A 17,325-nucleotide genomic window follows, 5' to 3' on the forward strand; every position below is an offset into this window, starting at 1 on the left:
TGTCCCTGGGCCTTGCACATCCCCTTGGTCCTTGTGTCCAAGTGTCCCACGCTGTCCACAGCCTGTATGGTCACTGGTGGGTAGGAAGGCCCAGGCACGACTTGCCGGGGCTCAGCCCTTCCTGGGTACACCCTCACTCCTGCTTCACGTGAGTCTTTCCTGCGCCCCTGGAGCTCTCGTCTCCCTGGGGTCAGGTTGGTGTGATAAGCCTGAGTGCTGAGCTGAGGGTCAGTCGGCCTGGCCTGGTCTCTCGGCTGCCAGGAGGACTCGAGTCACTTTCACTTCCAGGCTTGGGTCAGATGTGGTTTAGTGAAAGTCGAGAGTAAAAGTATTGGCAGAGTGTAGACTCCTGGTGGCCTCCTTGCTTCCTTCTCTAGCCCTGCAGCTTCCTCTGCAGAGGGATTTGTGCCATGGCCACAGCCTGCTCTGGGCCCTACAGACTGACGGGGTCATAGGCAGGGGTCACGACCTCTGTCCAGTGTCCTGTCCTCGGAAGCTTTGACCTATTCTGTGTCTATATGCTGCCTCTCTGGGGCGCTCAGGGACTTAACCAGCTGGCCTCACGCTTTGATTCTTGGGTCTGGCCTTTTCTTTTTTACATGGAAAGAGCTGAAGTTCGTGGCCCCACCAAAGGAAATCTGATTTTTGTGGAGACAAAGGCACCTGCCGTTAAAAACCCGCCCTCCCGTGACCCCTTCCCGTCCCTTAGTCAGTTCCAAGCGGGCCTGTCAGCATTGATGGGAGTTCCTTCCTGAGACGACCCCTTGCGGTGAACGGGCGTCTTCCCTCTCTTATCTGCTGCATCAGAACATCAGGGCGGGAAAGGGGACTGAAAAAAATAGCAGCATGATTCTCCGCAGGAAAACAGATGGGTTTCACATATACTCTCCCGCATCCTGCCGCAGACAATGGCGCTTTGCACACGGTTTCCTTGACTTCTGATGCCCTCGTTTTATTTTAAACTGGAAGAATCAAATCTTTGAGTAAAGCATCTTTGTTCCATTTTAGCAACAGGACGCCTCCTAGAACATGAGGCCCAGTGTTTTTCTTAGGAACAGTCGTCACTTGACTTGTCCCCAAAGGAAAGTAATATTTTGACGGTGTATGGGAGTTGTGTGCAGAGCACACTCTCCACCTGTGTGAGGGCTCAGTTTGCAGCCCCCAGCACCGGCTGGCGTTGGGCTGCTGGGTTTGAGAAAATCAAGGTCATCTAGTTCGTTTCACCACCTCATGGCTTGTTCCAGGTACAGAAATTCTGAGACTAAAATTAACTCAAGGAGTTTAATTAGCCTCTGAGGGAAGGTGTGTGGATGCATGTTGTGTTGGGCCAGGGAAGCTGTTAGAGGCCCGGAAGGGTTTGGGGTGGCATATGTGGCCAGGACAGCAGGGAAGGCTGGCCCCAAGCTCGTTTGGCTGCTCTCGGAATTGCTGGGCTGGAGCCTGCACATCCTGGTGCCGACGGTCCTGCGCACCATGCGCAGCCTTCGTGCGCTTGGGAACGTACCTGAGCAGCACGCATGCGACACAGCAGCACACGGTAGCAGTTCGGTCACAGCTTTTTGCCCAAGTCCTGTGAGCCGGGGCACCCGCCAGGCACCGTGGGTTCTGTGGATGCACATAGTGGAGTTGCCTGGTGTGACTCTAGGGGTTCTTGCTGCTCAGAGCCTGGGCCAGAGGAGCTTCTTGGCGGTGAATCACAGTCGATTTTCCCTTTCTTGAGAGAGAGTCACTCCCGTGTCCCCAGTCGGGCAGGGTGGCCGGGGAGAGCTCCATGGGCTGATGCCTTCCCTCGGGGGAAACGTGTCTCTCATTCTCCCTTTCTGCCAAGCACGGGTATGGTCGGGCAGTCTGAGAGCAGAGGCTTTCTCCAGCCTTCCTGGCAGGGCAGTCCCATCCTCGCGGGACAGCGGTGAGTCCTTGGGCTGCGTTACAGACAGACCCGGTCATTTTCTTGGGGGCCTTTGTCACCTGTGTTCCCTTGGTGAGGTGAGGCAAGGCGTCTTGCTCCGGGAGCTGCGGCCCATCCCATTCAGCGGGCACCTTTCCCGCCCCCTCTCACCTTCCGGCTTCCAACCGGTGGAGTACTTAGGCCCAGCTGAATTGTGTCCTATTTTTAAGTTCTGTTCCATTATTTTCCACGGTGCCCTGGAACTCAGCTGGGGCACTTGTCAGTGTGTTCTGCCTCAAGAGAACTTGGCTGTAAGGTTCTGGGTGGGCTGGGAGGTGGTCGGCTTGGGGGGGAGCTGGGGCAGTGAGGGCATCTGGCTGCTTTCGGGTATGTCTGCCGAAGAGCCCACATCTGCACTGCTTGTGTTCTGGTGTCTTCTCCTGTATTTCTTCTCATTATTTCCCCTCCCCCCACCCCCCCACCCCCCCACCCCCCGCATCGGGGTTATGTAAGCCTCACACAAAGGCCTAGAAGTAGACTTTTGTTGTTGGTTCTCAAGTAGACACTAATCTCATTCACGGTAACCAGAGCCTGGCATCAGCTTTCCTCTGGGTCAGAGAGCAGCAGGTTCAGTCCAAACCCGCCCCCAGCGGACCCCACTGCTGTGTCCTGACTGCCAGCATGGCCCGCCCACACTGTGTGGCAGCTGTGGATTGGCCTCTCACAGTGGAGGCTGAGGGAAGAGGCCTCGTTCAAGCTGGGAAGCTTTCCCCCGTGCTGACTGGCAATTGGCCTCCAGTCACATCCACTGAGGCAGAAGTGGGTAGATTGGTTCCTTGGTGCCAGAGGTTCTGTTTGAGGTCCTGGTGTAAGAGCCATTTGTTGGCACTATAGGTCAGGGTATTCCTTCAGAAATGGGGCAGGGGCTCACAGGAAGGGTGCCGCTCACTGGGCAGGACCCTTCAGTACACCTGATCTGTAACGTGCTCCTTTCCACCCTAGGTAGATGTCTTCCACCCAGAGGAGGCTTCTTTTTTTTTTTTTTTTTGGGTCATACCTGGCAATGCACAGGGGTTACTCCTGGCTCTTCACTCAGGAATTACCCCTGGCGGTGCTCAGGGGACCATATGGGATGCTGGGATTCGAACCCGGGTTGGCCGTGTGCAAGGCAAACGCCCTACCCGCTGTGCTATCGCTCCAGCCCCCAGAGGAGGCTTCTTAAGCCTTGGGTTGAGTGGACCATGTTTGTGGAAAACGCATGTGCCCCAAACTTGACACATCTCCACAGATGGCTGTGCCAGCATTGCTGCTGGCACTTCCGGCCAGTGACTGAAAGGGTGCCCTGTGCCTCTGTCTCCTCTGCCAGTTGCTGGTGCCCAGTGCTGCCGAGTCCCGGCATGCTGTCGGATTGGAAGGAAACTGGGTTTCCCCATGGGGAGCCTGCTGGTTGCTAGTATTTCTGCTTCCGGGGCCCGTGGAGCCGCCTTGCTGGGGCTCTTCTGTCAGGGGCCTGACCGATGGATCCTGCAGCATCTGGAACGTGAAGCCTGGCTTGCAGCTTTCTCTGTGCCCTGAGCTCAGAAGCACAAGGGTCTGGGGAGACCAGGGCGCTTCCGCGAGGGCCCTGGGTTAGAGATGGGGGCCCACCTCCCCTGTGACAGGTTGGAAGGGGCCTTGTCGGACAGGACACGGTGCTCCCGGCCCCCGAGGGAAAGCACACCCCAGCAGGCACCGCCTGAGCCTGGCTGGCCCCAGGGCAGGCATCCTCTGTGCCATGTCTGGGCGCCCTCCTGTCCTGGGAGTCCGTGGTGACCCCCAGCTTTGCAGGCCTGAGCATGCTGAGGGGGTCCCGCTGGGCCTCGCCTTCCCTTGGCTGAGTGTCGAGAGCAGCGTCAGAGCTTCTCTGGCTGGCTCTGTGTTTTCCGGATCAGTGTGGCCTGTCCCCGAGAGGGGCAGTCCCGAAGGGTTCCCTCGCGCGCTCAGGGCACGTGGTGACCCCAGACTCTGTGCATCTGCTCTGGGCCTGCATGGGGAGATGGGAGTGTGTGCCCACCTCCCACCCCCTGCCCCCAGCTCCAGCCACACGCTGGCTGGGAGACCAGGGGCCGGAGCAGAGGCGGGTGGGGCTGCAGTGGCAGGACTCTCTGCTTCTGGCTTTCCTGGGCGTCGGGGGACACGTGACGCAGGGGTTTCCCTTCTCATTCCTCAGAAACATGGCCGTCCTGGCTGTGCTCCCGTCTCCCAGCTGTGGAGGTGGGCCGCCGGTCGCCAAAGCCTCCGCCCACCTGCTGCCCTGGGGGCTTTATGTCCTCCACGAATCGTGACTTCGGGTCCTGACTCCAGCCCTGGGTGCCCGGCACCTGGAGCAGTCCCGCTTCTGGTTGGCGTCCACGTTCCCTGGGCTCCTGCCATCCCACGCTGCCGGCCATTTCCACAGCTGGGCTGCGTCTCTGCTCCCTCTTTGCCGTGGCTTTCATCAGGCCCTCGTTGGCCAGCCAAAAGCTGCCAGTGACTCAAGGCAGCTGGACGGCCCAGCAGGGACAGGCTTCAGCCAGCGGAACCGAGCCTTCCACGACATCAGACAGAAGTTGGGTCTCCTCGGGGGCACTTAGTTCCCAGCCTTGGCTGGACATTAGAAGGACTAGGGGCATTTTCATGATGCCGGTGGCCAAGCCCCACCCCCAGAATATTTCCATCAGAGTCTGGGAATGGAACCTTCATGTAAAGTCTTCCCTGCAGTTCTATTACTCAGCTGAAGTCGTGGACTGCTGCCCTCCACTCTGACTCCAGCCTTCCAGTCAGAGGGCGCCTGCCTCCTCGTCAGCCTCTGGTGGGGTGCACAGTCCTTCCTGCCTCGACTCTGCTGGCTGGGGGGGGTCAGCGTGCACCGAGGGGTATTGAGGGAGGGTCTGATGGTGTGACCCCCCCAGTTAACCACAGCTTTCTGAGCGCACTCTGCTGCTTCCAGCCTGGAGGCTGGGAATCTCCATATAAGGTCAGGCTGGCTCCGGCCTGCCCTGGAGAGGGGTCTGGGCAGCCCCACCTGCCTCCTGCCCCAGAAGACGCCTCTCTCTCCCCTGCTCGGTGTCTCTCTCCTCCTCTCCATCATGCCCTGGAAAGAGGAAGCGCCAAAATCATTTTGAGGCACTGATGTGCAGTACTGGTTTACAGTGCATACAACATTCTAGCTCCACACACTCCGCCAAAAAGTCATGCTGAAAGCATATAGTCCCACCTCATAGGCGCTCTCCCCACTGCTGAGCTCTGGAGGTACGGGGAGCTGTGGCAGGTTCATCTTCTTTGGATCCCTGAAAGGATCCAGGCAGACAGTGACTTAAAAGGAAACCTGTGTGTGTGTGTGTGTGTGTGTGTGTGTGTGTGTGTGTGTACGTGTGCACACATGTGCATTTTCTGCTGCCCACATCATAACCTGTTATATGTGTTCTCTCTCTGTCTTCCCCCCCTACCCCCTGTATTTTTCTAAATAAAACTACTCAGGGGAAAAGGCAAGGGTGGGGAGTGGTAAATGAATGGTGTCTGCAGGACTTAGGTCAAGGAGCCCATAGTAAGCATTACGCTCTGTTTGATAAAGCTCTTTCCCCTCTAATGATTCTGGAAACTGTGCATGTATACTGGGTTTGGACAGTGAAGTACTCGGACAGTGGGCAGCAGACCTCTCCAGGGTAGAAGCTCCAGGTAAACCTGGGGAAAGGCACAGGTGATGCATGTGGCACTGGCTCAGAGTTGGAAACACGCACCTGTGTGCTTACTGCAGACAGATAGAGGGTAGATTGGTAGAGGGTAGAGATGCAGAGAGGCAAGCAGGTTGCATGCACCTGCATTTCCTTGTTCTGTCATTAGAAAACCTGGAGGTAGCAATGCACAGCTGCAGAGAGCAAACCTGGTCTTTGAGCTTGGTTTCTAACCATCCTCCAGCGCAAGGACCCGCAGTTCTTGGGCCAGGGCAGGGAGCTTGGTGCAGCTCGGAGTGCCAGCAGGAGACATGCGTCCACACACTGCTGGGCATATCAGAAGCAACCAAGGCAACTCTTAGCAGGCAGAGTCACAGCAGATTCGGGGGTGGGGCACACAGGACATTACTGGGGGCTCCTCCCCCAGCTCAGTGCTTGGGGGGCCCACTCCCCTCAGTGTTCCGGGACCTCGTGGAGCAGGGCCTGGACCTAGACTCCTGTGTGCAGAGTGTGCTTTCCGGCCGCTGCCACAACTCGGCGCTTCCCTCTCCTGTGCTTCTAAGAAGAAAGTTCTCAGGTTCTTTTCTTGGTCTCCCATCCCCCAGCCTCTCTCCTTCCTCCAACTCTGCCCTTTGACCCTTGGCTCCTGCTCTCCTCCTCCTTGCCAGATCTCTGCTTCAGCCCTTAGCCTTTCTGCCTCTGAGAGGCAAGCCCTGAGTTCCTTTCCCTTCAGCTCCCATGGTCTGGGGCACTGCCCACTTGGGGAGCTCCAGGGTTACTGCCAGTGCTGTCGTATGCCCTGGGGTAGCTCTAGAAAATTTGGAGATAGAAGTTTGCTTCCTCCAGGGCACCCAGACAGTCCATGGCCTCCTGTCCATGCCTCTGCTCTCCTGCCTCCCTTCTTATCCTGCCATCAGTCCTGTCATTTGCAGTATCAGTCTTAGAGGATCTGTTTTCCTTCACTCGGGGTGGGGATGGTGTGGGCTGCGCCCAGCAGTGCTCAGGGGCGAGCCCTGGCGGTACCCAGGGCACCATGTGTGATACTGGGGATTCAAACCTGTACTGGCCGGGTGCAGGTCAGGTGTCTGCACACTGTGCTGTCTCTGACCCAGGATCTATTTTCTGATGAAAGCAGGGAGATAGGAATGCCAGAGAAAAGTTACTGTTACTGTCACAGTCACTGTCATCCTGTTGTTCTTCGATTTGCTTGAGCGGGCACCAGTAACGTCTCCATTGTAAGACTTGTTACTGTTTTTGGCATATCGAATACACCACGGGTAGCTTGCCATCTTTGGCAGCTGGAATAAAAGTTGTGTATAGACGGAACAGGGGAAGGGAAATGAAGGAGAACGCTTTCCCGGGCCTGCCTTGTCGCCTGTCCCGCGTCCCCCCGCTGCTCTTGTCTCACTGCCACACCTCAGCGCCTTGGCCCACCTTCAGCAGAGCCCAGGTCCAACCATGGTCACACCGCTTGCCATGGGCCTTCTTCTAGGCCGCCGCAGCTTGGTGAATAGGATTGGAGGCTCTGAGGGAAAAACAAGCCAGTTTGCGACAGTGTGCGGACTCTGGAAGCCAGAGGACCTGTGCCGGTAACAGGTCCCACTGTGTGCTGTTTGGACCCGAGACCCACATGTTTCAGGAGCCAGTTGTGCTGAATGATGCCTTACAGGAGAGGAGTGATGGCTGATGAGTTGTGTGTTGGCGGAATGTCTGCTTTAAGCTGCGGGTGGGCAGTAGAAGTGAGAAGCCAGGGAATGGGAGGGTGAGAGCTATGTCCACTAAGGAGACTTCCGGGGGCCACTGTGAGGGGCTCCCAGCAGCTTGGAGGGCTGTGAAGTACAGCTGGAACTGAACCCTGGGCTTCTGCATGCAGGGCACACGCTCCATCCGTTTGAGCTCTCTCCATTCTAAACTACTTGTTGGCGTTGCTTTCCGTTGTTTTCTATGTACCTAGAAATGGAGTTGCTGGATCACATGGCAGTTTCATGTTTAAGTTTGGCTTTTTTTGTTTTTTGTTTTTTCTTTTTGGGTTACACCTGGCAATGCACAGGGGTCACTTCTGGCTCTGCACTCAGGAATCACCCCTGGCGGTGCTCAGAGAACCATATGGGATGCTGGGAATCGAACCCAGGTTAGCCGCGTGCAAGGCAAATGCCCTACCCACTGTACTATTGCTCCAGCCCCTCATGTTTAAGTTTTTGAGGAACCCCCAGACTGTTCCCCGGGGTGGCTGGGCTTCATTTTCTTTCTGACCAGCAGTTTGGTTGGGCTCTAGTTTTTCATCCTTGTCAACATTGTTTTCAGGGTTTGTTGTTTTTATTTATTATTGTAACCATCTTCATAGGTTTGAGGTAGTATCTCAATGTAGTTTTATTTTGCGTTTCTCTAATGACGCTCAGTGATGCTAAACATCATTTTCATGTGTATTGCCCACATGTATGTCTTCTTTGTAGAAATATTCAAGTCATTAATTTTGGGTTACTTTTTCATTGTTAAGTTCTAGGAGTTCCTTGTGCATTCTGAATTGGGGGGAGGCAGTTTGGATCCTACCTGGTGGTGCAGGGGGCTTGCTCCTGACTCTGCCTCAGAGATCACTCCTGGCCAGGCTTGGGACCATATGTGGTACTGGCGATTGAACCCAGTTTGGCTGTGTGTTAAGGCAAGTGCCTTAGCAGCTGTACTATCACCCCAACCCCTACATTCTAAATATTACATCAGATACATGATTTGCAAATCTTTTCTCTGGTCCTGTGGGTTGTCTTTTTTTCTCTTGAGAGTACTCAAGAGTACACAGGTATGTATTATGTTAATTTTGTTTAAATCCAGTTTGTTTTTCATTTTGTTGCTATGTCTTTGAAGTTCTACCAAAGAAATCATTGTTAAATCTAGTGTCACAAAGCTTTTGTTAAGTGATCTTCCAAAAGGTTTCTGTTTCGTGCTCTTAAACCGAGGTGTTTTTTTTTCTTTGATCCGGCCTAAATTTATTTCTGGGAATATGCTAATGGACACTTGGTCCTGTATTGGACACATCATCCCGAGACTCTGATGGGTGAGTGGATTGAGAAGTACTGAGAACTCTTCTTCCTGCCTTTTCTCCCCTTCTCGAGAGCAAGTGGGCCTTGGCTACAGGTGGTGCTTCCCAGGGACAGCTCTGGCGTGGCCACTTGGCAGGGGTCTGGGCGTCTCACTGGTCCAAGCCAGCAGACCAGTCTGGCACAGCAGGTGTGAGAAGGAACTTCCTGGCCTTGGCAACAAGTGAAAAGGGTTCTTGTTGTGTTGCATTTTGTTTTTTCTCTCTCCTGATAAGAAAGTTTGACCTAACCATTCCCTCATGAAGATCGACAGTTTGGCTGGTCGGAACAGCCTGAAATGGTTCGTTTCCACAGCAGCCCACCCTGTTCCCGCTTCAGCAGGTGCAGGCTCTGGCCACTCCTCCCGTTCCTCGACCTCCAGCTCTGGGGGTTGGCCATGAGCTCCCTTGGTGTTGCCAGGGATCAGCAAACACGCCCTCCCTGGGTGCCCCAGGAGCACACAATGCCCTGCAGCACCTCGCTAGCAAGAGACCCCTCCTCCAGGGCCACCTCCTGGCCAGCAAGAGACCCCTCCTCCAGGGCCACCTCTTGGACAGTGCAGGCAGCAGACAGAACCGGAACCCTGGCTCCATGCTCCTGCCTCTCCAGGCCTGGGTTGCACATTTGGAGCAGGGGCAGGGAGACGGAAAGAGTGGCCCTCCACACCTTCCCCAGGCTCGGCACAGTGGCCATGCGTGTCTCTCTGGGCCGTGGGTAGACAGCTGCCATTCTTCTGCTCTGTTTCTCACAGCTGCAGTGGTTTGGGCCTGCTTGTCGCTGGCCTTCAGTGTGCTCACAGCCATTCAGTTGACCCTTCAACAACTTAGGCTTAGGGGTACTGACCCCACCCCATGCAGTATAAAATTCATGTATAATTTTTTTTTTCCTTTTGGGTCACACCCGGCAATGCTCAGGGGTTACTCCTGGCTCTGCACTCAGGAATCACCCCTGGCAGTGCTCGCAGGACCATATGGGATGCTGGGAATCGAACCCGGGTCAACCGTGTGCAAGGCAAACGCCCTACCCACTGTGTTATCGCTCCAGCCCCACATGTATAATTTTTTTCTCGCCCCAAACTTCACTGTGAGAGCCTACTTTTAACTGGAAACCTCAGCAGTCACATTAGCGTTGCATCGAACACATACCTGGTATACTGATTATGTTATACATTGCAGTCTTTCTCTATCTTTTTGGCCACTTGGAGCAGTGCTCAGGCTTACCCCTGGCTCTGTGCTTAGGAATCACTCCTAGTAGGGCTCAGGGACCAGATGTCGTGCCAGGGACCCAACCCAGGTCAGCTTATACGGTACAGCATCTTACCCACTGTATTACCTCTCTGGCCTCTGTGCATTGTACTCATACATTAAAGTAAACGTGGGCCTGAGCAATAATTAGTACAGCAGGTAAGGTACTTGCCTTACACTCAACTGACCTGGGTTCGATCCCCAGGGCCCTATATGATCTCCTGAGCCCGCCACTAATGATACCCGAGCGCAAAGCCAGCAGTAAGCCCTGAGCACCACTGGGTCTAGCCAGTAAATAATTAATTAAAAAAGTAAACTAGAAACACATGTCATAGGTGAATCATCACGCAAGTTCTATCCTTTCCATCGTCACAAGGAGGAAGAGGAGTGGGGCAGAAACAGAGACCTGAAAATTCATCCAGGCCCAGCTCAGACCTAAAATGTACAGTCATTCCTATGATCTGATTTTGGAGCATCTTCACCCCCTCCAGACAAAGCCCTGCACCCCTTAGTGACCATTCCCTGCCCCAGCCCATCCCTGTGGAGCCACTCAGCAGTCTGTTTTGTCTCTCCGTTCATTTACCTGTTCTAGGCATTTCCTAGCAGGGATCATGCTGTATTGGCACTGCCGTCTTTATCGTCTGCTAGGTGCAGCAGTCCTGGTCCCAGTGGCAGTGGCTGAAGAACAGGAAGGACCAGGGGACACTGCAATTTGGTGTGGCTGGGCGTTTCTATTTTATAAGTAAAACTCTTAAAAATAGAATGTTTATTGACAATTATATGTCCTAAGTTATAGATAGAACATGACTATATTGTAGATAGACCTGCATGGTAAAGACAGAGAGTGCGTCATTCACAGCAGCGAAGCTCACCGTGTGGTGCCAGTGTAGGGTGTGTGGAATAGAATCAGATCCGTCTGGGCAAGGACCTCACTGTCTGGCGTGAAGGACAGATGGGCAGGCCTGTCGGCGGGTGGAGATGGCAGTTGTTCTGGCCTGGGCAAGCTCAAGGAGACAGCCTGCTGGGTGAGTGCCCGTGGGACACCCAGACCGGAGCAGGACAGGAGCTGAGGCCAGTGCTGTTGGCAGAGGCAGCACCACAGGACTTGCAGGCCTGGCTTGGACTGGAGGCCTGGGAGTGACCTCTCTGGGGCTGTTCACAACCACAGCAAGACCAGCAGAGCTCGGGCTGGCCTCGCCCTGGGTTCTTCCTGGTGAACTCAGCAGGAACTAAGTGCGGTGTCTGGGAAGACAGAATGCACAGGCCCCGCTGCCTGGGCCAGGCCCTCTTCTCCCGCACGCACATGCGCGCGCGCAGACACACACACACACACACACACACACACACACACACACACCCTCTTCTCCCCAACACACACACACACACACACACACACACACACACACACACACCCTCTTCTCCCTAATACACACTCACACATAGGAGGGCAGAATCGCAGGCCTGGACACAGCCCAGTTCAAGGCCCCTGCCAGGGTGGGCTATGGGGAGGAGGCAGCCCCCAGACCTGCGCCTGTCCCGGGAGCTGTCGGGAGGAGGACAGAGGAGCAGTGTGGGTGGAATGTCGGGGGCCGCTGTACAGAGCTGCCCAGCTGATCTGGTGCTGGTGCTCCAGAGTCCTCAGTGTCGGACTGAAGCTCTGACTCTCCTGCCCGCTCAGGGAGAGGCCCAGGAGTGTCTCTGCCAGAGCCCACCACTCCACACCTGCAGGCCGGCCCTTCCTCTTCCTGTGGTGCGAGTTCAGAGAGAGGTGCAGAGCAACTTGGTCGTCGCCACTCCTCCTGTCCGTGGTGCGGTGTGTGTGCGCATCAGGAGATTCGGGGCACAGATGCTGCGGAGGTGGACGCACCGGCCTCTGTCCTCGTTCTCTGGACACGGTGGCGCCTCACGACACTGAGCGAGGTGTTCTTGGTGCTGGTGCTTTTTGCGAGAACCAAACTGACGTGGGTAGTTCAGGGGCAGTTTACTTTTCTTTGTCTCCGAGTCGTCTCCACTGCCTGGTTCCAGGACAGTGTTCTCCTTGGCAGGTGCTTTCAAGAAACAGAACCAGGCCTGTGACCCACTGGCGGGGGCCAGGGAAGGCCGGGAGTTGAGTCTGTTTGGGCTCCCATCCTTCCCCTGTCTGGGACAATGGGGGTCTGTGTCGCCTCCACCCCCTTGGCACAACCTTCACCCTTGCTGACCCAACATCCTCCTGGGGGGCAGCTGACTCGGCAAACAGGTGTTCGGTTACAGCCTGGAGCGGGGGGACTCAGAACCCCGGGTTCCTTCTGAGGAGAGGCGCGGAGCCCTGGGAGCTGGGTGCTGTCTGGGCACTGGGACCTGCGGGAGACTGAGGCACCTGGGCAGTGTTGGCTCTGGTGCTGTCCCCTAAACCACAAAGACCACACACCCGAGGAGCTGATGGCGAGGTGGGCAGGGGCCTCCGTGGCCTTCCCCACGAGAGGAACGGGAGGCCGGGTGGCGGCTGTTCACGCTGTGGAGAAGGCGTCTCGAGTAGCTAGGGCCAGGCAGGGCCTTCTCGGCTCACTCCAAGTCCGCCGGGTCACGGTCCCGTGGGTTTGTCCTTACACTCCTTTTCCGGAACACAGGTCTTCCAGGTTCCTCCAAGAACATAGACCCCGACGCTTGAGAGTCTTGTTCACTGGCCAGAACTGGCCTGGAATGGCCTAGGGCCAGCATCCCACAGCCCAGTGGCATTTGGGTGGTCAGTGGTGTCGTCTCTGAAGAGAGGGACCCAGAATTCACAGGCTGCGGGCCCCTGTAAGGCAGAAGTATCTGGAGACTTCCGGGCAGCGCTTCTGCAGTGGGCCTGCGGCTGCTTCTTGGGCTGCGCGTGCTGCCCTGCAGGCCGGGGCGCGGGCAGGAGGGCAGCGTGGAGGGCTTTCGCTAGTCCTGCTCAGCCAGTCATAGGAATGCCCAAATGGCAGGGGGGGCAAAGAGGCCAGGCTTGTTCAGAGCGCCCCCCCTCTGGGCCTCAGGTTCCTCGACTCCGCGCCCAGCCTGCACTCCTGTCGCTGGGCTCTGCACTGCTGCTGGCCCCTGGCCCCTGGCGTGGAGCTCCTTGGCCTGCGTGAACACCTGGTCCCGGGCATGTCAGGACTACAGGCAGGTCTTCTAACTGAAAGTCAGTTCTTTTTCTTCTTTCTTTTAAAAAATTCTCTTTGTTGGGGCTGGAGCCATAGTACAGCAGGTAGGGCGTTTGCCTTGCACACGGCTGACTTGGGTTCAATTCCCAGCATCCCATATGGTCCTCTGAGCACCGCCAGGGATGACTCCTGAGTGCAGAGCCAGGAGTAACCCCTGTGCATTGCTAGGTGTGACCAAAAAGAAAAAAATTCTCTTTGTTTTTTGGGCCACACCTGGTGGTGCCCAGGGTTTCCTCCTGGTGGGGTTCAGGGAACCATGTGGGATGCCAGGTATGGAACCGGGTTGGCCTTTGAGCTGCTGTACTGAAAGTCAGTTCTCAAATTCTCAGTGCCGTGTCCCACGGGAGGCCCTGCGGTCCTGCTGGCCGCTGCTGGCCAGGCCTGGTGCTTCCTGCTGAAGTGGGCAGAATGCAGCCCCCACAGTGAAGGTGTAACTCACATTTGACGCAGAGCTGGGCCCTGGGGTGTGTGCATTCCTGCCGGAAACTGTTGCTCTCTGCTCTCTGAGGGCCTCTGTCAGAGGAATGTGAGGACTGTAGCCAGATCCCTGGACCTCGAGCAGTGAGTGGGGCCACGTCTAACCGTCAGAAGCACTCTCTGCCTTGGAGATGGACCAGGAACCCTTTGCCTCAGAGGAGCCTTTATTCCTGTTGCTCTGCATGCTTCTGCCTGAACGCGGCCTTGGCGTGGAGCTCCGAGTAGCCCACCTGGCTTGGGGAGCAGCCTCTGGCTCTCGAAGCCTCCCGAGGCAGGACGCTGTCGGCAGCTGGAACCAGACCCTAAGCTCCCCGCTCCAGCAGGCAAGGGGAGACCAGCCAGGGCAGAGTCCTGAGGGTGGTCACCAGGGGTGAGGCTGCTGTCCCGGGCTTCAGGGGGCCTCGAGGACGTGCCCTGGCTGCAGTGGGCGCAGGTGGGCCACTGTGGAGAGGACGGGTTGGGAGGCTGGTGTGTGAGTGCCTCGGCCCTTCCATGCAGCCACGCTGTGTCTACAGCATCGTCATCCTGAGGTACTGCAGAGGCCAGAGGCCCGGCCCAGACGCTCTCAGTGACACGCTGTGTGTGACTTGGAGCCGTAGCGAGCTGGATGGCTGCAGACCCTTCTTTCGAAAACGAAGCCAGGAAAACTAGGTGATGCTCAGCTCCCGAGGAAGCCCGGCTCCCAACCCTTGGAGACGCAGAATTAGGGCAGGGAGCTTGTTGGATGAGCCGGTTTCTGTGCAGGCAGTATTGGGTTGGGGGTGCCAAGGGAGGGGCTTCCTTCAGGTTGGATCGGGGTTGCAGCTCGGATATTTGTCTTGCTGTCCCTGCACATGAGGCTTGGCCCAGCTGAGAGAGAAATGGCTTGTTGATGACATCTCTGCGGTGTGGCTGGCAGAGAGCGGAGAGCAGGCCTGCACAGCCTCGGCTGACACGGCGCTGGCAGCCTCAGTGTAGGCTGAGGAAAGGCCTGTGAGAGTCAGAGGGCACAGCCTGGCCACTCCCAGCATCCGCAGGCCCTGCTGTGAGCGGGCGAGGCTGCCTCCCCCGGGGCGGGGCCTGTTGGTCATCCAGGGTCCCTTCCAGGTTTGCGGCGTCTCTAGCCTCCTTTTGCATCTGTCCCTGGGCGCTGCCTCGCTGTGTTCAGGGACTTAGAGAAGACCCAGCAGCGATTTCCCGGCCAGCAGAGAACACGTTTCTCTCCCCTAGGCCTAGGTTGCCATGCCTCCCCTCTCCATGTCTTTCAGTCTTTCTAGAAAGATCTGAGTTCTCTCTCAGAGCCAGGACCCTGAGGCTAGAGAGGGAGTCTTGCAGTGTGGGCAGTGGCTGAGAGTCGGCCGGCTGAGAAGTCTCGCCTGGTAGCCACGCTCCGGGGCCATTGTTCCCAAAGCAGAATCAGGGTTGTGGGGTGAGGGTGGCACCAGGCGGTCCTTTTCAGGCACACAGTAGGGCTATTGCTGACAGTTGCCTGAGCCCCCTTTCACTCCCCTGTGCACGGGTGTGGTGTAAGTTCTTGTTGGCACCATGGCACAGGTAACTCATGAAATCTGTGCGTCTCTGCCACAGTGAGGAGCCGTGCGCTGTGAGCCGCAGGGCCGCAGGCTGGCCTGCAGAGCTGGAGAGGAGTGCCGTCGGGGGGATGGGGCCTGTCCTGACCCCCTCTGCGCTGCCATCGAGCCTGCCCTCACGCCTGCCACTCATCCCCTGTCTTCCACTCGCCAGAGGCCCTGCCCTGGAGGACCCTTGCTTTGTTTGGGGCCAGTGGTTGCTGTGCACCTGTGCTGGGGTGGGGGGGGGGTCTGTGCTCGGAGGGGCACAGATGCTGGGGCTGCCCAGGGAGGGTTCCGAGGGCACATGGGGTGATGCGGTGGAGCTGTGGAAGCAGGAAGCGCTGGAGCAGAGCAGAGGCCACGGGTGCTGGAGGATGTGGCCTGCCCCGGCTGGGGTCCACCCGGCAGCTGTGGACCCAGCATCCACCAGAGGTCAGCGGGAGGGTGGATGGGGCAGGGGACACCCCCATTTTGCCCACTCCTCTGGAGGCCACCCCAACCCCCCATGGACGGAGGACCCTCAGAGTTGGACCTAGAGCTACCCCCAGTGGCGGTGTGGTCTCCTGGCAGAAGCAGTGTCCTACTGGGGACAAGGGGTGGCCGGTGTTCTCTTATTGAACTCTTATCAGGGGCTGGAGCAATAGCACAGCGGGTAGGCGTTTGCCTTGCAAGCAGCCGGCCTGGGTTCGATTCCCAGCATCCCATATGGTCCCCAAGCACAGCCAGGAGTAATTCCTGAGTGCATGAGCCAGGAGTAACTCCTGTGCATCACCGAGTAAGACCCAAAAAGAAGGAAAAAAAAAAAAACACCTCTTATTAGTCGTTTTTCACAGCCTATTTGCCTGGCTTCTGGTTTTCTAGCCCTAGTTTTCTAGCCTAGTTAAAGTGTCTGGTATTCTCTGCCTTCTAAGAATGGAAAAAAGGTTATGAAGTGTTTGCCCAGGCCTGGCGAGCAGCTGTGCAGTCCTCGTGGGCAGTCCGAGGGCAGCAGCAGGTCCCTTGGAAGCATCTGTGTGCTGGCTTCAGCCTGCCCGCCCCACAGCCCACCTCCAAGGACGTGGCGGCTCCTACCTCCCCCTGCCCTCTAAAAATCAGTTCTGCTGTTCTGAAGCCACCTCCTGGAGCCGCTCACTCTGCTCCGAGGCAGCCCTCGAGGCCCGGCGCGGGCAGCCCTCATGGCACTGTCCCTGCCCATGTCATGCTCACTGTGAGGTGGCTCTCTGGCTCAGCAGGACGGGATGCATGTGCTCTGAGGAGTGCAGGCCCACGGCGTGGGAGGACAGAGTTGGACAGGAGGGCAGGGCGGCCCTCCTGGGGCGTGCCTTTTCCCTGCGCCCTGCCTTCCGCCCTGCTTCCCATTCCCACCTACCTTGGTGCTGTCTCCAGTTGGGTGGGCTGTTGCGGCACCCCCGCCCCGCCCATCCCGCGTCCACATTCTCCTGTGACCTCTCTTTCCCGAGCCCATAGGTCATGACTCAGAGGCTCCGCCCCACAGCGGTGTGGCCCCAGCACTGGTGGGGGTGTGAGGACTGAGCAGGATGTGGCGGCCTTTGCACCTCCATGGCAGTTGCGGGTGCAGACCACCATGAGACGCTCACGGCATCTGGGTGGGGCCCAGCAGGCTGGGAAGCACCGCCTGGTATATGATCTGCGCCTCCCTCTGCCCTGCAGAGCTGGCCCCGAGTGACACCCTGTCCCTCCTTCTGCAGCCTACAACCCTCCCTCAAGGCACCATCAATATGAACCAGTGCACTGACGTGGTGGATGGTGAGGGCCGCACAGGCCAGAAGTTCTCCCTGTGCATCCTGACCCCCGAGAAGGAGCACTTCATCAGGGCGGAGACGAAGGAGATCATCAGTGGGTGAGTCGACCCTGGAGCTCGTACAACAGCTCAGTGTCCCCTTGCCGGCCCCTTCCCACTCCCAGGAGCCCTCCCCTCTGGCCTTACCGTCCCCCCATCATGACCTTGGCCCTGTGCCTGCCGACTGGCCAGGAGCAGCCCCAGGGCCTCCCCTGCTGGCCCTGCCCTGCCGTGACCTCCCCTCCTGTGCCCACCTGCCGTTACTCCACCGGGAGGGGCTGCATCCCCAGTACCTTGGCTAGCTTAGAGGGTGGGTATCCTTTCTTAGCCCCCAGCCTCTCGCCTCGCCACCCTCCTGTCCCTGAGCACTGAGCTGCCTGTGCCCTGGCTCCCCTCCCCATACTGGAATGGCCCCTCTGCCCTCTGTGCTGTTGG

At 57.4% G+C, this 17,325-nt stretch overlaps 1 protein-coding gene across 6 annotated transcripts in view; it reads left to right on the plus strand.

Moving 5' to 3' along the window:
* The window catches only part of MPRIP (myosin phosphatase Rho interacting protein), a 133,232-nt gene that overhangs the window by 67,105 nt on the left and 48,802 nt on the right, over positions 1-17,325 (plus strand). For all 6 annotated transcript variants that reach the window (XM_055135107.1, XM_055135110.1, XM_055135108.1 and 3 more), the window contains exon 4: positions 16,799-16,950. In XM_055135107.1, the coding sequence (XP_054991082.1) occupies positions 16,799-16,950 (152 nt within the window). The remainder of the gene's footprint in view (positions 1-16,798; positions 16,951-17,325) is intronic.

The sequence above is a fragment of the Sorex araneus genome, chromosome 4 (assembly GCF_027595985.1).
Source record: "Sorex araneus isolate mSorAra2 chromosome 4, mSorAra2.pri, whole genome shotgun sequence".
NCBI lineage: Eukaryota > Metazoa > Chordata > Mammalia > Eulipotyphla > Soricidae > Sorex > Sorex araneus.